Genomic DNA, 21,702 nt, shown 5'->3' on the forward strand with positions numbered 1-21,702 from the left:
ACAAGGGCACCATTCTAGATACAAAAGAGCAACATATTGGAAGGAGCTTAGAACCCAAAGGGCTCTGCAGAGTCCAGCTTAGGTTTCTTAACTTCAGAGAGAAATAGAGAAGGAGAATTTCTTTTTTACTGGCCATTTAAAACATTTTTAAAGTTGTGGTAAAACATACATGACAAAAAATTTACCGTGTTAACCATATTTAAGCATATAGTTTAATGATGTTACATATACGTTCACATTGTGCAACCAATCTCCAGAACTTTTTATCTTGAAAAACTGAAACTGTACATCCGTTAAACCATAACTTCTCATTTTCTCCTACCCCAAGCCCTTGGAAACCAACATTCTACTTTCTGTTTCTATGAATTTGTCTACTCTAGAAATCTCATATAAATGGAATTATACAGTATATGTCTTTTTGTGACTGTATTATTTAACTTGGCATGATGTCCTCAAGGTTCATCCGTGTTAGAGCATGCGTCAGAATTTACTTCCTGTTTAAGGATGAATAATATTCCACTGTATTCCATATTTTGTTTATCCATTCTTCCATTGATGGACACTTGGGTTGCTTCCACCTTAGTTTCTGTGAATAAAGTTGCTATGAAGATGGGTATAAACATCTGTAATTTTAAGCTATTGTTATTTTAGAGACCCTATTACAGAAGCCAAATCTATATTCTAAAATGAGGTAGCTTTTCAACTTTTTAGAAAATGTAATTCATAGTTCCAAAAGCATTTTACATCATGATTCAAGACACATAAACATAGGTATACACACATATAAAACATACTTCTATTTATAATTATGGAAAGAAATAAAGTTTCATGAACAAACTTAGTACATGGAAAGTACTCTGATCTTTTCTATTCTATTTTTATTTTAGGAAGAAATGTTGGTCTTGATCTACTAAATTGATTTTATGTCCCATTAATAAACTGTTACCCACAGTTTGAAAAACTGTATCCTAATATCCCATCTCTCATATGCTCAAACTGTTCTGGGTCCTAGAGGAAAAAAAAAAAAGATTATAACAGTCACTGTCTTTGAATGGACAACAGTCTTTGGGGAAGACATATGAATAATGTGCAATCAGCACAGTAGTGGAGGTATGTTAGGTCATCTCTAGAGGAGGAAAATAATCCTAATAATAATAAAGTCAACTTTAGAGGAAGGAGTTTCCTACAAGCATGGGGGAACATCTTAGAGGAGGTTGTATTTGAGCAGATTCTTCAAGCGCACCTGATGACTGACCATGTAGATAAATTGGGGAACTACGCAATTGGTAGAGGGAAGAGCAGGCCTGATGGCAGAGGCATAAATAAGGACAGTGCAAAGGAAACAACATGTAATTTAGTGAGGCCACTATGCAGGGTGGGTGGAGCTGAGGCTGGACAGACAGAAGGAGGCACATCAGAGAGCATGATATGCCAGACTAAGGAGTTTGAACATTCCCCACAGGGCAATGAAAGACATTACTTAAAAGGATGGAAGGCTGTAACTAGATTTCATGTAAGAATATAAGTCTTTTCCTGGAACTCACCACAATGTCAATTGACTTCATTGTTTCCCCTCTAGACTCTGAGTGTCCTGAGGGCAGGGACTCTGTTATATTGGTATGATGTGAACCCATCAGAATCCTAACAGAAAAACCAAAGAAGGTACCCGTTCTTAAGTCCACATCACCTCATGACTGTCCTATCTTTTCATTCTACCATGCTATCTTCTAGCCCCAATTTGGGGGAAGTATGCTCCAGGAGGCAGCATTCTGTCCTGGCCCAGGCACACTCACTGACATGCTCACCTTGGATTTCTGGGTTGAGGGCCAAGTAAAGCAGACCCCAGCGCAGTGTTGTTGAAGTTGTCTCGGTTCCAGCAAAGAAGAGGTCCAGGGTGCTATAGATGAGGTTTTCTTCATGGAAACTTGAAGTAGCATTGCCCCTATTCTAGAAAGCACAATGTTTACTGGTTTATTCAGTTGGTTCTTGGTTGCTACAATACACCGGGGCTTCATCCTGGGGCGAGACCTTGGAACAAAAGATCCCCAGGAAAAATATCTTTCCCTTTGACCATCTCAAGAGATAGAGGCTTATTACAGCGACATCACTAGCATCCTCCTGCCCCAAGTAGTGGAAGCTTTTGTTAGCTTTGGTGGATGAAAATCAAGACAATTCTTTAGTTTATGCCTAAATTTGGGAGATCTATTAGTACAGTGGAAAGAGAAACAGTTTAGTAGAAAGACAGGCCTGGACTCCAGTATTAGCTACATCGTTCACTATCTGCATGACCTAGGGCAAGTCACTTAATCTCTCTGCACCTCAGTTTCCTGTTTCAGAAAATAGAAATGAAATACACATGCCCTTTAAGATGGCATTATGAGTTACATGAGATGTAAAGAGCACGTTACAAATACTCAACACATGCTTGTATTGATACCAGGAAGAATAAACTGAATTCCTCTTATGTAAACCAATTCTCATATCTCCCCGTTAATCTCTTCCTTTCTAGGTGAAACCACTCTGATTCCATCAACCATTCCTCACAGCACTGCATCATCTTTATCACCTTCCCCTGGAAGCTTCAGTTTGTCAACAATCCTCTCAATGTGTGGCCCCATACCTGCACAACATTTAGCTAGTGAAGTCTCCTCCTCTGTGGAGAGATCGATGCTTCTACTAATGTTATCCAATACAGTGAAATAAAAGAAGGGATGGATAGAAATCCACCATTCTGTCAATTCCAAGAGGAGGCTCAACTAATCTGATGAAAGATTATGACACTGACACTGATGCATGGATGTATATTGACCACAGGGGTACTGTGCTAAAGGCTATACAACCAATTTGGCCTTTCCCTGCACCTTTCCCATAATGTTGGAAAGTGGATGGTAGGAAGATCAGGGAGGAAAGCAAAAGTTCCACTCGGGCCCTAAGCCTGAACTCTGGCATCCAAATCAGCCTTTTCTTGTGTTCTGTGCTGGGGGTTGAGGGAAGGGGCAGGCAACTGGGCACAGGTCCAACTAAAAATGAAAGAGTCCTTTGAAGCTCATTTGTTAGTTTTCCTTTTGTATATAGCTCCTTCAGATACGGGTAAAGGGCAGAGAACAGAAGATGAACAGGCAGTATTTGGGCATCCTCAAGGCCTCAAGCCAAATACCATTCAACCCCTGTCTTTTTTTTTTTTAACTTATTTTTTATTTAAATTCAATTAGTCAACATCTAGTGTATCATTAGTTTCAGATGTAGAGTTCAGTTATTTATCCATTGCATATAACACCCAGTGCCCATCAACACCTATCTTTATTTCTACTTACCTTGTCAATCCTGAGTTAATGCTGCTCCTATACTCTATGAAATGCTGCCTCTATTTTGACTCCCCTGTGATAAACGAAATAATGACCCACCAAGATGTCCATATCTTAATCTCTGAAATCTGTGGATATTACCTTATATGGCAAAAGGGACTTTGTAGATATGATTAAGTTAAGAATCTTGATGTGGGAAGATTATTCTGGATAACTCAAAGTCATTACAAGAGTCTTTATAAGATGGAGGCAAGGGAGTCATAAAGAGAAGATGGAAAGATGAAAGCAGAGAAAATGCTACATACTGGCTTTGAAGATGGAAAAAGGGGCCATAAGCCAAGGCAGCCTCTAGAAGGAAAAATCAAGGAAACAGATTCTTTCTTAGAGTCTCCAGAAGGAACCAGCCCTGCCAACACCCTGATTTTAGCCCAGTGAAACTGATTTCGGATTTCTGACCTCCAGGACTGTAAGAGAATAAGTCTGTGTTGTTTGGAATCCCCAGGTTTGTGGTAATTTGTTATGGCAGCAATGGGACACTAATATACCCCCATTTGCTCTTTAAGAACAAAGGAACAGGGGCGCCTGGGTGGCTCAGTCGTTAAGTGTCTGCCTTCGGCTCAGGTCATGATTAAAAAAAAAAAGAACAAAGAAACAACTTTGGTTCCCTTACCTTTTCCATTTCCTTAAGGTAAGCGTCAATAAAATCTCTTGGTTCAGCAGGATTCCAGTCTCTCCTGTGGTTTTCAGTCATATGAGCAATGAACAATTTCAGTTTCTCCCAGTTGCTAAAGAGTGTTTGATGAGGTCCAGGAAGAAATTTCATAATCCATGGACAGATGTTGTAGAGCTAATTGAGGAAAAACAAAACACTCATAGAGACAACTGGATGCCCATTTTTCAAGACAAAATAATCGATATTCTCTTTCTATCTTTCATTTACTTGCTCTTAAACCTTGGGTAGCCTTGACTCTTCTCTCTCACCCTCTTCTCTCCTGCTAGCAAAGCATTTCAGCACTCCATCCAAAGTGTATCCAGTTTCACACCGCATCTCACCCCCCCCCCAGCCATGTTGTTCCCTAGTACAAACCAGCAGCATTTCTTACCTGGATGCTGTGATAGCCTCCATCAGCTTCACTGATTCCATTTTTAACCCACTCACAGTCTGTTTTCCACAGAGCTGCCAGGGGCATCATTTAATAGTTTAATCAGATCATTTCACTCCTTGGCTCTCAATCCTCCAATGACTTTCTATGACTCTCAGACAAAGCTCTGCATCATTCTCCTGACATACAAGCTCTGCATGCACCAGCCCCCTGCCCCACACCTGTCACCTCCTTTGCTATTACTCCCCGCCATCGTACTCTCTCTTACTCTTACTCTAGTGCAGCACCACAGTTCTACCTAGAACGCTCTTCCTCTGAAATCTGCATAACTTCAACCCCTCATTTCATTAAAGTGCTGCTCAAATGTCACCGCCTTGGGATGGTCTTAACCTGATGATCCTATAAGGACCCCTGCCACCCTCTCTCCATTCCCTTATCCTGTTTCATTTTCCTTCATGGTAATTACCACTAATACATGTGTGTGTGTAAGATATATATACATGTCTTATGTATATGTATTTGCCCCGCTATGATGCAATCTTCATGTAGGTAAGACGTATTTTACTGAAATAAAGTATTTTTAAAAATATTTTCTCTAATAATATCTGGTAGAAAGAAGCAGGACATAATGGAAAGTCACCTAGACTTAAAATGAGACAGATACAGGTCTATTAGCTCTGCTGTTTTCTAGCTATAATAGTTTGGTGATGATGATGATGATGATGATGATGATGATGATGATGATACAATTTGTTGCTCCTTAGTTTAACTAGCTGCCAGTGGGGCTCTGGGATTATTCCGGTGACTGAATGACATGAGGTCCATACAGCACCTAGCACAGAGCCAGTGGGCCACTATCTGGATTAGCTTACACACTCCTATATCTGCTTGTACACACCATGATGCTTCATTTCATCTTTAAAGGGGATTTTGGTAAAAATTAACTGAGATAAAGAATGTATATTTGTCCATCGAGATGCTTGGGACTCCAAGAAATGCTTAATAACCTTACCTTACTGCCCCTTCTTACCTTCTCAGGAATTACTTTTCCCTGGGGAAAATCAGCTGGGTACCCACTGAACTCTTATGACTTCCTGTCTTAATAGGGCTGAAGAACATGGAATTATTGAATTGGTAATTACTGTTATTAGAGATGAGAACAAGGAATTCAAAAGTACCTCTGACAATGATAATAATAATAATAGCTCACATTCATTACACCCTTTGAATGTGCCAGGACTCATGCTAACTGCTTTATTGGTTTTGATGCGATGGGTCCATAAAGCTCCAGGCAAAGATGCTTGTCAGGAATAAATAAAAATAAATCCACTTCTAGATACTAGAGAGGTGGCGTTAATAGGGCCACTTTTCCCATAGAAGTGTCTTCCAAATCCAGGAAAGTGGTTGAGAGACCAAGAAGATGAGCAGAGTTTCTGACAGACTCACAGGCCCAGCGGGACAAAATGGAGAGCAGCGTCCACCAAAGGAAGGGGTGAAGTTTGAACCCCAAAGGTCTATACCCTATGGAATGGGAAGATTGATAATGTCAAGTGTGGATGGGCATGTAAGTAGTGTAACTGCTTTCGAAACCTTTAGGCATCTTTTATGTCCAGGTATAAATTCAAGAGAAATGAGTGGGCATGTCCACAGATGAACAATTGTCCAAGAATGTTCATGGCAGCTAATCATAACATCCCAAACTGGAAACAACCCAAACGTTCATCAATAGAGAATAGAGCAACAAACAGTGCCATATTCATACAATGAAATACTATTCAGAATTTAAAAAAGAAAAGAGCAACTGACACAGATAAATCTGCAAACAATCTGCTGAGGGAGAAGCCAATCACAGAAGAGTACTTCTGGGGCAGCAGAGTGGCTGGATTAGGGAAGGACATAGAAGGGCAGGACTCAAAGGCAATGGCAATATCGTGTTTTTAAATAAAACAACATGGATGTATAGGTGTATGGCATGTAAAGTTTTACACTTCACATGCATGTTAGAAATGTTCTTTGTATGCAGTAAATATCCGATAATATTATCAAAAAACACTAAAGTCAACAGACGGATTTTAAATAAGTTTGAGTGGAAGTCAATTGTAAAAGGTGATACTTCAGCTTAAACAAAAAGGTGGTATTTTAGTAAGAACTCATCTGTGTCTGACATCAGCTCCAATATTCTTACCCAAGATGTAGAAAGAAAACCCCTTACCTGGCATCTCATTGATGCCTCCAGACACGTGACGTCATCCAGCAACCTCAGCAATTCCTGAAACTGTTCATCCTCGTACTCAAAGCGCTTCCCAAAGGTGATAGAGCAAATAATATTGGAAACTGCACTGTTCATCTTGAAGTGAGGGTTGAAAGGCTGTCCTGGAGGTGAAACAAGAGATGGAACCTTTAGATTAGTTTGTTTCTATTTTCTACTAAGAGTCTGCTCTCCATGACATTTACCATACTGAGTATATACTGCCTGTGAAGCTCTGGCCACAGCCCCCTACACAGGGTCTAACATGTAGCAAGTACTCGGTCAATACCTGGGAAGTCAAACTGATGACCAGGGTTTAAAATCAGTAATGTGTTTAATACCAGTTTTCTTGTGCTTAATCCTAGAGCTCCATGAAGGCGGGGTCATGGTTAGTTGTTCACTGTAATATTCTTAGTGGCTGGCATGGTGCTGGGCACAGGATATGTCCTTAGGCACTTAATAAGTATCTGTTCAGTGAATGAATGAGTCACAATCTCCTGTACCTGTCCTAGGAAACAACTCACCATTCTCTTCTTCTATCGCCTGGATGAGGTGATGGGCTTCTTCCTGAATGCGTTCCTCTAAGCTCTTCCTTCCTAGACCAAAGTTCCTTAGGGTCGCCAGGGTGAACCTTCTTTGCTCCTTCCATGTTTGGCCACTGGACATGATCAATCCTGGAAAAAAAAAAAGCCAACATTATGATATTCTTATTCTATTATGTAAATATCTGGCAAATGGTATGGAAATATGTATTGGTGGGAAGAAGAAGGGCATTAAGTCACTTGAAAACTATTCAGGGAAATAATCCCAAGGTAGTGGATATAGTGGCCAGCATTATTGCTTGTAGTGCAGGGACTTGAGTGTTTTTACTGCATTATGTAAATTAGCACTTACAGAAACTCTATGAGATAGGTATAATCCTTACTCCCCTCTCCCATTTTGCTGACGAGAAAACTGAGGCACAAAAGAAACTTTTCAGGGTCACAGTGAGCAGCTGAAGAGGCATTCAAATTCAGGTTTGCTGGATTCCAAAGCCCTTGCTTTGATTACTAGTCACATAAGTATACTGAAATACTTGTTTTATGCTACACACTAAGAATGCACTCATGGATAAGATAAAATACAACTCAAAAGGAGGCAAAGCTTTCTAGGAGAGTCTTATCTAAACTGGACCTTGAAAGATGAAGGAATGACTCAAGAAAGCAAGGAAGAGTGACTATTCCATGCAGAAAGAATAGCACATGGAAAGGCAAAGAAAAAAAAAAAAACCAACTTGTTATGTTCAACAATTCATCATTTGTTTTACAACACAGATAAGGCCACCCTCCTTTCTTTTCTTCATCTCCAGAGTACTCTCTAACTCCTTTTAGTGCCTGGCTTTGGCCTCCACCATCTCCACGAGATGGCCATCTTTGTCAAATCCAGGGAAACTTTTCAACCTTATCTTTCTTGATCTTTTAGCAGCACGAGGCACTTCTCTCCTGAAGCCCTCCCTTCCAGAGGTGCTCAGGACAGCACACCCTCCAGATTTTCCTCCTTCTCATATCTTTTGCTGGCTCATCTTCTTCTATCAAATTTTAAAATGATGGAGTTCTTCAAGATAAGGTATAAAGCCTCTTCTCTTCTTCCCTGAAACCCCATTCCTGGGAAATCTCAACTCCAAAAGTTTTGGAGATCTATTGATAATGACATCTATTGATAGTGACAATTTATTTCTGTCCCTGAGCTCCAGACACATACACACAACTGTTTGCCTGACTTTGCCCACTTAAAAGCCTTTCAAACTCAGCATATCCATGATTGGATTCATGATGTTCTCCGTACAACTCCACACCCAAACCAAACTACATACCTGTCCTCCTCCAAATATTCCTCCTTTCCATCATCTACCCACTTGGGTGTCTACCTCAATACCTTATTCTGCTTTCCTTCTCCCTCTATTTGGGTCATCATATCTTATTGGATTTACCCCCCTGGATACCTTAAATTCATGTACCTTCACTGCTACTAACCTGGTCTAGTCTACTCTATTGTCATTTCTTGCCATCTCCCTAGTCTAAGCTACAACCTTCTCTAACCTAAAATGCTACCATAGTCTCTTGTTCCCTGTATACAGTCTTCTACACTGCAACCTACATAAGTTTTTAAAATGTACAATGTAAATATGGTGATTCCTTTCTCTACTTAAAATCATTTAAGAGTTTCCATTGTTATTAACATAAAACCCAACACCCTTAACAAGAACTTGCATGAACAATTCTTGGCCAAGCTCAGCAGCTTTATCTTCCTTTAATTATCTCCATTTAATCCCTGTACTTGCCACACTGGCCACCTTTTACTTCCTCAAGTTCGTTGTCCTTCGTCCCACCTCAGGGACTTTTCCTATTCTATTCCATCTGCCCGATTGCCTCTTCACTTTGTTAAATTGATTGTCATTTATTTACATTAGCTTTCTTTGAATCCCAGGATTAGATTAGATTCCCCCTAATAAATGCATCCTGCACATATCTTCATAAGACTAATGCTTTAAGTTATTAGAGCTAATTGATACTGTTTTTCTGAATAGAATATAAGTTACCTAAGGACATGGATTTTATCTGCATTACTCACGGTTGGTTGGTTGCCTAGCACTGGGCTTCACATAGTAAATGGAGTAAGTGGATGTAGAGTTGGAAGGTAAGCTATTTCAAAAAGGTATTGGGAAGCACCTGAAAAAACAGTACTTGGGTAGAGTACTAGATTTGAGCTATCCATTTAGATTTTTAAATGTTTACATTTATTTATTTGTTTATTTATTTATTTGTAAAATGAATTTTCTAAGAAATAATTACTAAAACTAATTTAAGAAATAACAGAAAAAACTTGAATATATCTATATAACCAATAAAGAAACTGAAAAAACATTTTTTAAAATTTTTGGGTGGTGTTTACAGAGATTTTATTTATTTATTATTTATTTATTTATTTTTATTATTATGTTCAGTTAGCCAACATAGAGTAGTGTTTGCATTTATTTAATGATAATTTTAAGTATTCTTGCCAAACTGTTCTAACACAGAATGGAAGGCTTGAGATACTCTGTGGGAACAGCCCTACCAAGAAAGCATAAGGAACTTGAGGCAAGAAGAGGGACTTACATAAGCAGCAGAAGGAAGCAGATCTACATTGATTTGCCTAAGGGAAGAGATTGAAGCACGAAGCAGAAAGAGGGAGCAAGAATGCATTGCCTCTTCCTCTGCTATCACTGAGTAATGCAGTTACTTGTTTATCAGTGTGTCCAGAGTGAGTTCATGCAGGAGACACAGCTTCTTCCAAATCCCTGACAGGACCTGCCAAGTTCTCTAAGGGGGTGCCTTCAATAGGGAAATGTGGGCATCCAGCATCCAGCTTTCTTTAATTTCAAGAATTTTATAATGGGCCTGCTCCCTGAGAGTGTTGGAGAATTATAGTCACAGAGGCACCTTTAACAGACCATAAAATATCAAACATAGCCATCTTACATTGGTTAAGAAACTTACCATTGTTCTTGAAGATACGTTCTCGGATAGGAGTCATAGGGCGGTTCACAAAGACTTGGTTCTGGTCGATAAGGACTTCTTTGATCAAGGGCAATCCAGTTATAACAACTACAGGCAAGTCACCTAGCTGCATGCTCAAAATGTTTCCATATTTCTTCACAAGCTGAAAAATAGTTAAATAGGCACAGTTGAATATGCACATGTCTGTGTGTCTGGGAATGGAGGGTATATGTGTAGCTGGGGAAGATCTTGTACGGAGGAGAGTCTGTGTGCACCTTGGCATGATGGGAGCTTTTCTCCCGTTTCCTTTTCCCCTTCTCTCAACTAGACTCGGATTGAATTCACTACAGGATGTGGATGTTCCTTATAAATATTCATTCATATATTCAACCTACACAAATTGAGTGAGCATCTACCACGTTCCCAAGAACGAGGTAGGAAGATGTAACTATAATAAAACAAACAAGGTCTCCAACCCTGAAGCATCTTAGAGTCTAGTGAGGGGAGAGAATTCAGAATATGTGACTAGCCAAAGAAGGCTGATATACTTAGTGTAAGTCTGGGGTTGCAAGCATGGACTTTTTAGCAAATCATGACTGTTGAAGTAGAAGAGAATGTCCCCTTCCTCAACACGTGCTAGCTGACTGAAAATTCTTGTTATAGTTGGGGCCAGTTATGCAGAAAAGCACTCTAGTTCTGGAGCTATGTGGGCACTTTAGCTCTATGGTTCACTAGCTGTGGGCTCTTGGGAAAGTTGCTTCACTTTTTTTTTTTTGAGCCCCAACTACAGAAAGGAAAGAATTATTCCTCCCTCAAAGGGTTTGGTGAGGAAGAATAAAAGCAACAGTGTGAAAGGCACTTGGTTTTCTGGTACCTGGCACACAACTGCTTGAGTCCCTGAGGAATGATTGGGCTCATGGCAACAGAGAGGATGAGAGCACATAGATGATGTACTGGAGGAAGGCACATGGACACTGGGTGTCATGTGAAGCACATTTCACTGTTTATTTCATTTAATCTCACAACCGCCCTGTGGTATTAATGATTTTCCTTGTCTTTCAGAAAAGGAAAATGAGTCGTAGCCCAAGTAATGTCACCAAGGTGACAAAGTTATTGAGTGGTGGAGGGAATTTGTCAGGCATTGTGTGTGATTTGTGGACAAAGACATGAGCCTGAGAAGGCACCAGGCCCTTAGAGTTTAGTGGGAGGGAAAGAAAGGGAGGGAGGGAGGGAGGGAGTGGGAGGGAGAGAATGGAAAATTGTGTAGTGTGTCACAAGTATGCACAAATATGCAGGTATGTGCAAGTGGGTTGGATGAGTGAATGGCTACTAATCAAGGTATTTCCTGACTTGTTCATTCAAGAGATGACTCTGAGTAGATCCTACCCTTGCCTCTCGTCTACCCAGGCTGTGGCTAGTTGCAGGCAGTGGTACCAAGCAGAAGCGTTCCATTTCCTCCGCATGTCTGTGGTCCCTCCTTCCCAATCCCTACGCACTCATGCTCCCCTTTGCTATTCTCAGGGCCTTGACCCTCATCAGAGCAAATGCAATGGATTACACCAGTCTCATTCCACCACCCTGCTCCCACATTAAAAACCAAGCCTGAACTCAGTGCTTCCCTTGTCCTTTTATCCCAGAGTCTTCCATCAATCTTTGTTCATCTCTAACACAGTATGTCCTATCTTGCTGGAAAGGGTGGAGCCAAGATTTGCTTAGAAATGGCAGGAATGGGTCCATGAAAATCAAGCAAAAGCTTTTTGTTTGTTTGTTTCATCTTGCTGACTGCCTGAATGAATTTCTTAGGGCTTTATAAAAAGGATTTCTTGACTAATTTTGAATATTCAGGAAGGATTTTTTTGGAATGGTTAAAAATCTCAGGTTAAGCTAAATGACTCCTAACTGACGATGTGCATATACAACCTAGAATCTCAGGATATATGACAATGTGCATATACAACCTAGAATCTTGTACTTGGCAGGGACATAGCACTCCACTAGTATTTACTGAAATGAACTCTTTCAGAATTTCAGCTCTACCAGCTCTCTGCCCATGTATATTTCTAGTCCAAAAGAACTGGACCAGAAACTTTCACAGCATAGTCAATTGTAAACATAGATAGATCAAATGACCTCCCAGAGCCCCCTTAATGACTATGGTGGGGTCTAACAGCTCTCACATGCACTGTGCCCATCATCTTGCCCAACACTTTACAGGATGTAAATGTGTGACACACCAGGCATCTGAAGATGTCATAAAATAGAGCATACTGTCCAACGTACAACAATAACCCAAGTCACTACAAAAATGAGAGAGCAAGAGAACAAAAGAGGTTAAAAATACGATGATTCAGGAGGCTAAAATAGGCTTAATATCAGAAAAGAAAATAGAAAAATAAAGAGAAAAGAATTCACACGAACTATAAAAGGCGAACAAAAGTAATAGGAGACAGAAATTTAAGACAAATGGTCAAAATTCCAAATGTGGGATTAAGTACTTACATAATAAGGTGGAACAAAATTAATGTTGAGAAAAAAGAAAAATTAGAAGGGTTAGTGAGACAAGAGCTTGAACCATGATACCCAAGAGACAGACAACTGGGAGAGATTTCACTTCTAAATTCTTAAACTCAAAAACCCACAGAACAAAGACACAAAGAGAGGAAAAGGAAAAGAGGAAAAGTGTAGCAATTCTCATTTCCCGGGCAGCAGGGGAGAAGGTCTGCTCCTCTGAACTCTGACCGGCCCTGAGCAGTGTGTGTGTGTGTGCGCATATGTGCACATATCATTCTAATAGACAAAAAAATGCATGCTGTTTCTATATGTTACTAGGGTTTAACATCTTTTCCCTAATATATATGTATAATATATATTATATTTTAAAAATTGTCTGTTTATGTCTTCTAACTATTTTTTAATTGGGAAGTTCAACTTTTTACTCACTGATAGGTAGAAGCTCTAATAAAAAGTTATGAATGGGAATATTTTTATTTTATTACACAGGAGTCTGGAGAGATATATACCAAATCCTATAGAGGAATTGCTCAGCATGTTTGGGGGGCTGGGTTGGCACAAGGAGGGGCAAGATTTTCTCCCTCTCACTCACTAGTTGTATTCTTAAATGTTTTCTTAATGTGTTTGTATTGCTTTTATTTCGTTTATTCCTTTTTTTTCTTTTTTAAAGATTTTATTTATTTGTCAGAGAGAGAGAGAGAGAGAGCAGAACCAGGGGGAGCGGCAGGCAGAGGGAGAAGCAGGCTCCCTGCTGAGCAAGGAGCCTGATGTGGGGCTTGATCCCAGGATCATGACCTGAGTCAAAGGCAGACGCTTAACTGGCTGAGCCACCCAGGTGCCCCTGTATTGCTTTTATAGTTCAAAAGTATTTCTATCTGATGAAGAAAGAAAAAGAAAGAAAGAAAGAAAGAAAGAAAGAAAGAAAGAAAGAAAGAAAGAAAGAAAGAAAGAAAGAAAGGAAAGAAAGAAAGAAAGCAAAGAAAGAAAGAAAAAGAAAGAAAGAAAGAAGAAAGAAGGGAAGGGAAGGGGGAAGGGAAGGGAAGGGAAAGAAAACAGACCTAAGGAAATAAGGAATAAAGCATCATTAACAATTGTTCTTACTCTTTTCTGAGTCACAGAATCCTTTGAAAATCTAGTGTATGGCATGGATCTGCTCTTAAAGAAGCTCACAGTCTAGGGGTGCCTGGGTGGCTCAGTCGTTAGGTGTCTGCCTTTGGCTCAGGTCATGATCCTGGGGTCCTGGGATTGAGCCCCGCATTGGACTCCCTTCTTGGTGGGAGTCCTGCTTCTCCCTCTCCCACTTACCCTGCTTGTGTTCCCTCTCTTGCTGTCTCTCTCTCTTTCACCCATAGACCCTCTCTAAAGGAAATCCTAAATGATGTACTTCAAACAGAAGGATAGTGATCCCAATAAATAAATAAAATCTTTAAAAAAAAAAAAGCTCACAGTCTAATGGAGTATATGGAAAAATAATCAGTTCTTATTTTTACTATTCTGTACAATAAATCATTCCATGAGGGCAAGTTAAGAAGCACATAGGGGGCCCAGGCGCTAGGACAGGTTCCTGGGAAAAGTATCTCCTCATTTGAGTAAGGAGATAGGAGACAAGGCTGGCAAGGTAATCTGAGCTAGATTGAGGAGAGTCTTCATGCCAGGTGAAATAGTTTGAATCCTGTTTTGTTTGTAATTAGAAGTCTGGAGATGTTTGACTAGGAGACATAATGTAAGTGAGTATTTAAGAGCTTGGATTGTGAAGTCCTACAAATCTGAATTCACCTGTGACTTTCTGTGTGATTTGGGGGCATTTGCCTTCCCTGTGTCTCAGTTTCCAAACCTATAAAATGGAGGTTATGGCAGGATTAGCCCCAATACTAATATTAATAATAAAGTTATTTATTGTTATTGATATATTTGGGAGCATATTTTAGCAAAGGGACTCTGGTAAGATATTGACAAAGGAATGAAGGGGAAGAGGCCAGAGAGTGGGATAATGGAGCCCATCCAGCAAGGAGGCCAGACAGGAGATGCCTTATATGCAACAATAGTGACTTTCCTTGAATTTCTTGCTATCAACTTTTAAAGAAAAGGGAAGAGTGGTATATAGAAATAAGCATCAACTATGTGCTAGGCACCCTGGCAACAAATTGATATTCATGGGGTTATTTGATCCTTTTAACAATCCTGAAAGCATTTTCAGTTTTCAGAAAAGGAGGCACGGAGATTTCGCACATAGCTTGGGCACATAAAGTTTGGGCTCTTTCTAACTCTTTAGGTTTCATCCTTAAATGAAAGGATGAAGATACTCTCTTCTTCTGAGTGACGGCACTCCCTAAATATTAACGAGCCACATGACTTCCCAATCAAAAACCTCATTCCCAGCTTCTCCAGGTGTAACCAATGGTACAGGAGTAGTGGTGATGTGTGCACCTTCTGGGTCTCAGCCTTAAATGAAAGCTGCTTGCTCACCACCTTCCCTATTCCTCTTTCTGTGGAGCAGAACTCACACACAAAGGTGTTGCAGGACCAGAGCTACAACATAGAAGGAACTGGAGTTTTTGGATGACCTCGAGGTATAAAGCAGCTTCTCGCTCCTGGACTTCCTGCCTACATCTGAACTCATTTGTGGGAGAAAGGTAAATTTTAATATTTTTTTACACCATTGCATTTTGGGGTCTCTGTTATAAGCTCTTAATGTGTATCCTAACTAATACATTTATCTACCTTATCTACCATTTTCCCACTTTGGTCCAATAAAGTTTTCTCTTACTTAGATGAATACTCCTCTAATAGGTCATATAGCTATGATAGAGAAAGTTTAGAAAATAGGGGAAATAACAGAAGAAAAGTTCCCTTCATGCCATTTAAACAGGCTAGTTTCTTCACTGTGCTGCTGCCGTGTTTTGGCTCATGCCACTTCCGCACATTTAAAATATCCTGTCCCCTTAACTCCACTTAGCCACTTGCCTAACATTCATTTAAAGCTCAGTCCAATTTATTCCAATATTCTACAAGAAGTTATCTCTAGGGCTTCCCATTCTCCATGATCCTATCTCCTGATACCTCATTTGGTTACCCTGAGTCTACACCACACATTTCATCATACACTGTTTTTGCGTTGTGGCTGTCCTATGGTAAACACTTCATAAATGTGTGTTAAATAAATGAATTCATGAATAAATCAATTATCCTCTATCATAAAAAGTCAAGTGGCATAAATAGAGAATAGGTCTAAGAGTCAAATCGTCCTGGATTCCAGTCCTTCTTTTGCCATTATCTATGCTGAATAACTCAAGCAAATGACTTTATTGTTTTCAGCCAGTTTCCTCAATGGCCAAATGGAACCACCACCAGATAATACCTAACTTCTGTGTCCTTTGTGAAGATTAAATGAAAATGAACATATAAACCCTGATATAAGACCTAGCAAATAGTTGGTACTTAATGTTTCCAAATTGCTAGAATGTAAATTTCATTATAACTGAATGAACCATTTGACTCCATTTGTTTTACAACCAAAAACTTAAAAAATGCAAACCTATATGGAGTAAAATTTGACAGTCTGACTTGAGAAAACATCAGGCCACAGATAAGATCCTAGCCTCAGTTTCATTACTAGCCAGTTTTATGACAGGCAAATCATTTACCCTTTCTAATTAGCTCTATCTTAATGGTAAAACAGGCACAGATCAAATTTCTGATTCCAGACAAAATTGAGTAAAAGCATTTCCATTTTACTTCTTCTACTAATCATGACCCTAATTAGCACAGGCAAAAATAACTCCAAGAAAGTCCTGTTTTCTCCAGCCAAAGTGCCAGAAAAAGCCTGGCCTAATAGGACAGAAACTTTTTAACCTTTCTACTTCCCTGTTCTGGAGGCAACACCATGAAAAAAGATGTGATTCTCCCCCACCCTAATGGGGGCTGCATCAGTGGAAAACATGGGTGGGAACTTGTCTTTACCCTACCTTTGTAGCAACAAGGTGATGCCCCTTGCCTGCCCAGTCTGTGAGCTGAACTGTAACTATCACTCCCAAACTGGAGGGGTTAAGAGGGGGAATTCTAATTTCTACCCTTCTACAGAAATAAGGAGATGCTTTTTTCCCATGGAGCAGATATGGATAGATCTCTGACTTCCATCCTCCCTGCAGTAAGGAAGAGGCTATCGTACCCAGGGCGGGGGGGAGTTGTCTTTTGTCCCCATTCTCATTCTCCCCAGCCTTCACTGACGAGAATGTAGGATGGAGTCCTCTGTGGGTGGATAACACATAAGTGGGGAAGACTAGAAGTGCTACAGAGGCTTTATAACTTAAACTGACATTTGAACCACTATCCACAAAAGTAAGCTTCTGACCATAAACAGGTTGACTCTCTGCCAAAATGGAAGAATTTACATGTCCCAAGTCATATAAAACACATAATGTCCAGGATATATTCCGGAATTACTCACCTTACCAGGAGCCAAGAAAATCTGTTTGAATGAGTTGATACCAATACTGAGATGACACAGATGTTGGGATTATAGGAATAAGATTTTAAATCAGGTATAATATGTTTCAATAAACAATTACAAATATTCTCAAAAACATTTGAAAATAGTTGGGGGCACCTTGGTGGCTCAGTTGGTTAAGCCTCTGACTCTTGATTTCTGCTCAGGTCATGATCTCAGAGTCACGAGATTGAGCCCTGCAGTAAGTTCCACGCTCACTGCAGAGTCTGCTTGGGATTCTCTCTCTCTCTCTCCCCTCTCCTCTCCCTCTGCTTCTCCCCACTCTCAAATAAATAAAATAAATCTTTAAAAAATTAAAAAAAATAGAAAATCTTACCAAAGGAATAAAAATATATATAAGAACCAAAGGGAAAAATTAAAACTTAAAAAATACAATAACCCAAAGAAAAAACTTAATGGAGCAACTCAACAGCAGAATAGGAATGACAAAGGAACCAATGAAACTGAAGACAGATCCATAGACTGTATCCAATCTGAACAACACAGAGAAAATAGATTGAAAAGAACAAAACTGAGCCTCAGGGATCTATATTAGAATAACAAAAGATCTAACATTTGAACCATCGCCATCCAAGAGTCCCAGAAAGAGAGGAAAAAGGATGTGGAATTGAAAAAATATTTGAAGAAATAATGGCTGAAAACTTCTCAAATTTGGTAAGAGATCAAACTACAGATCTAATAACCCAATAAGCTCAAAGAAATCAACACCAAGACATACCATAACCAAATCTTTGAAAACTAAAAGCAAAAAAACCTGGGGCACCTGGGTGGCTCAGTCAGTTAAGTGTCCGACTCTTGGTTTCAGCCCAGGTCATGATTTCTTGGTCGTGATATCAAGCCCCAGGTCAGACTCTGCACTCAGCACGGATCTGCTTCAGATTCTCTCTCTCTCTCAAATAACTAAATAAAATCTTAAAAAAAAAAAAAAAGGCAAAAAAGTCTTGACATCAGGCAGAGAAAAACAACTTATTACTTATGGGGAACAACAATTCAAATCACGGCAAATCTCTCATTTGAAACTACAGAGGCCAGAAAGAAGTGGTACAACATTTTAAAATGTTGAATGAAAGAAACTGTCAATCTAGAATTCTACATTAAGTGAAAATATACTTCAGAAATGAAGGCAAAATAAAGACATTCTTAGGTAAAGGAAAGTTAAGAAAAGTTTTTGCCAGCAGACCAGCTCTAAAAGAAGGGCTAAAGAAAGTTCCTCAGGTAGAAAGGAAGTGATAATGGTAGAAAATTTGGAACTTTGGGAATGAAGGAAGAGCAACATAAAGGGTAAGTGGATAAATATAATAGACTATTCTCTTGAATTAAAAAAAAGTGTTTAACAGTTAAAAGCAAGTTTATAATATTGTCTGATGTGGTTCTCAATATATGTAGACATAATATTTAAGATAATTAATTGTAAAGCAGGGAGGAGAGGATAAAAGTACCTAATGGTTGTAAAGCATCTATATTGTACTTGGACGTGGTAAAATGGTGATACTAGTAGATTGCATTAAGCTATGTGTGCCTCTTGTAATCCTTAGGCAGACACTTAAACACAATGCAGAGATATGCTAAAAAACACTATAAATAAATTAAAATGGAATTCTTAAAAAAATGTTCAAGTGACCCACAGGAAGACAGAAAAGGAGAAATAGGGGAATAAAAAACAGAGGAGAAAAATAGAAAATAAATAATAAAATGGCAGACTTAAGTATTAACTTATCGATAATTACATTAAATATAATGATCTAAATCCACCAATTAAAAGGGTGGCTCAGTCAGTTAAGCATCTGCCTTCAGCTCGGGTCATGATCCTGGGGTCCTGGGATCGAGTCCCGCATTGAGACTTGCTCAGTGGGGAGCGTGCCTCTTCCTCCACCTACTGCTCCCCTTGCTTGTTCTCTCTCTCTCTCTCTCTCTCTTTCAAATAAATAAAATCTTTAAAAAAATAAAAGACAGAGATTGGCAGAATTAAAAAAAAAATGATCCACCTATATGCTGTCTGCAAGAATCTTGTTTCAAATATAACGATACAAATAGGTTAAAAGTGAAAGGATGAAGTATATACCATGCAGATAATCATCAAAAAAAGAGCTGGTATGGCTGTATCACATCAGCTAAAGTTCAGGCAACGAAAATCACCAGGGATCAGGAGAGACATTACATAATAACAAAAGAGTCAATTCACCAAGATGATATAATTTTAATGTGTATCTTCCAAATAACAGAGATGGCAAATACATAAAGGAAAAACTACCAGAACTGAATTGAGAAATAGACAAAGCTGCAATTATAGTTGGAGACTTCAACATGCCTCTCCTAGTGATTGACCGAATCAATAGATAAGAGGTCGAGGTATAGAAGAACTAAACAGCAGGATCATCCAACGAGATCTAATTGATATATATAGAACACTCCGCCCAGCAATAGCAGAACACATACATTTTTTCAAGCATGCATGGAACTGTATCCTGGGTCATAAAACAAACCTTAGCAAATTTCAAAGACCTGAAATTATACAGAATATGTCCTTTCACCACAGCGACATCAAACTGGAAATCATTAATAGAAGGAAAGCAGGAAAATTTCCAAATACTTGGAAATTAAACAACATATTTATTTCTTTTTTTAAAAGATTTTGTTTTTAAGTAATCTCTACACCCAACCTGGGGCTCAAACTCACAACCCCAACATCAAGAGTCGCACACTCCCCCGACGGAGCCAGCCAGGAGCCCCTAAACAACATATTTCTTAAACAAGGGTATAGGTTTAGGAGCCTAGCTTTAAAATTCTGTGACTAATCCTGTCATTTAGTGTTACCAACTGGGGGTTTCTCCAAAAAAGTGATAAAACCTTCTCCATCTGTACTTGAGTATAGAAGTATGTGTTTAAAGTGCTCTAGGTACGTCTAAGAAAAGGGGAACTAGTATTTGTTATGCACCTACTAAAAGCCATGTTTGACCATTGATGGTTTTATTTAACCTTCACAGACACCTACCACAGTGTTGTCACTCAGCTAGGTAGTGATAGGTAGCAGAGGTACCTAGCTGAGTGACAGGAAACCAGCTGAGGATTTTTAAGAGAGGGTTGGATGTTGGAGGGAATTTTAAGAAAATCAGAGGGGCCAGAGTTGGGAAACCCTGGTGGGACATGATTATAAAAAGGTGGAAAGAGGCTGAGTTAAGAAGAGTTCCAAGTGGATCCCTAACTCTGGAAGGCAATGGGGAAGCACTAAGAAAATTTAAGAAGAGGGACATTTTAGAACAAATTACTTTAGTGAGAACAGATAGCAGGGAGAGGAGACTGAAAGGGAGGGGCTCAGCTACTGACAAGTGGCGAGGATTTAGGTAGTACTCTTACCATTTTATACTCAGGAAATATAGCCGAGAAGGTAAGTACAGCTTCCCAACAAAACCACCGCCCCCCCGACAAAAATATTAAAGAGGACAAAGTGATCATATTATCAATAGGATGTTCTAATAACATTTAACAAGATACACAATTAAATGGGTTAAAGAATGTAACATGTCTGATACCCTTAAATAGTAAACAGTGAATAATATTTCACTTCTAGAAAGGGCAGGTGTAATCATGCCAGTTGACAGTGAGGAAACCGAGGCTCAACGCAGGATTTACCAAGTAACCTGCGTTAGCTGCACAGCCCCCCAGCCTCCCGCCCTCGATCCCCGGGATGGCCCCTGTCCTGCAGGTCAGGGTCAGGGCACAGCCCTGCACCTTCTCCCGCTCCTACCCGCTGAATCGTCAGGTGCGACTGCTCAAAGTCCAGATGGAAGAAGTTGCCCACGAAGGGCAGGGGTAGGGGACCTGGCGGGTAGTTCTTTGGGCGCCGTCTTTTGAGGAAATCAGCAAAGAACAGAAAGGCGACGGCACCCAGCAGGAGGGCGCGGAGATGGAGCACTGCCCAGACGGCGGCCGCCAGGGAGCCCACCGCCGCAAGCATGGCTCTTCGGTCCTCTTCCTCGGCTGAGCTCTGAGCGGGCGACGTCCCTGCCTGTCCCTGCCGCTAAGCTCGCAGGACCGCCCGCCTGCCCCGCCCAACTCGCCCCGCCCCTGCCGCCCCCACTCCGCCCCGCCCCTGCCGCCCTCCCCACTGCACCCCGGGTGGGAACTCTGTCCCAGCTGTTCGCCCCGCCCGCCTCCTGCAGTGCCGAGTGAGCCTCCCTTTTCCCTCCTTCCTTCGCTGGACCCCAGACCCCACGCCAGCCAGGCTGCCCTCCAGAAGCCTGGAACTGAATTCTTGGGAGGACCCGTACCGGTCTTGGAAAAGGCCAGGCTAGGAGTGTTGTTCTTTTCTGTTTAGAGAGCTTGTCTCTCAGACCACTGGGGCTCTTGGGTGTATGGTTTCGGTGCATCTCCGAGAGCACCACGAGCATTGGAGCTCTGTGTTTTTCAATCACCCTCTCATCCAACAGTTGGAATCTTGCCAGGTAAACAGTGATGCTAACAGCAGCGCTTGGTATTTCTCGGGCCCTTACCTAAACTCGCCTCTGTACGT

The 21,702-nt window shown here is 40.3% G+C and overlaps 1 protein-coding gene across 2 annotated transcripts in view; it reads right to left on the reverse strand.

Annotated features, from left to right (window-relative positions):
• CYP2J2 (cytochrome P450 family 2 subfamily J member 2) overlaps window positions 1-21,211 on the reverse strand; it is a 39,105-nt gene extending 17,894 nt beyond the window's left edge. For both annotated transcript variants that reach the window (XM_081818505.1, XM_081818504.1), the window contains exons 1-6: window positions 20,938-21,211; window positions 10,175-10,337; window positions 7,181-7,330; window positions 6,621-6,781; window positions 3,976-4,152; window positions 1,806-1,947 (exon numbers count right to left, since the gene is read on the reverse strand). In XM_081818505.1, the coding sequence (XP_081674631.1) occupies window positions 1,806-1,947; window positions 3,976-4,152; window positions 6,621-6,781; window positions 7,181-7,330; window positions 10,175-10,337; window positions 20,938-21,147 (1,003 nt within the window). In that variant the 5' untranslated portion in view covers window positions 21,148-21,211. The remainder of the gene's footprint in view (window positions 1-1,805; window positions 1,948-3,975; window positions 4,153-6,620; window positions 6,782-7,180; window positions 7,331-10,174; window positions 10,338-20,937) is intronic.
• Between the last annotated feature and the right edge of the window lie 491 nt (window positions 21,212-21,702).

This window comes from Leptonychotes weddellii, chromosome 4 (assembly GCF_054177405.1).
Source record: "Leptonychotes weddellii isolate Sample4059 chromosome 4, ASM5417740v2, whole genome shotgun sequence".
In the NCBI taxonomy this organism is placed as follows: Eukaryota; Metazoa; Chordata; class Mammalia; order Carnivora; family Phocidae; genus Leptonychotes; species Leptonychotes weddellii.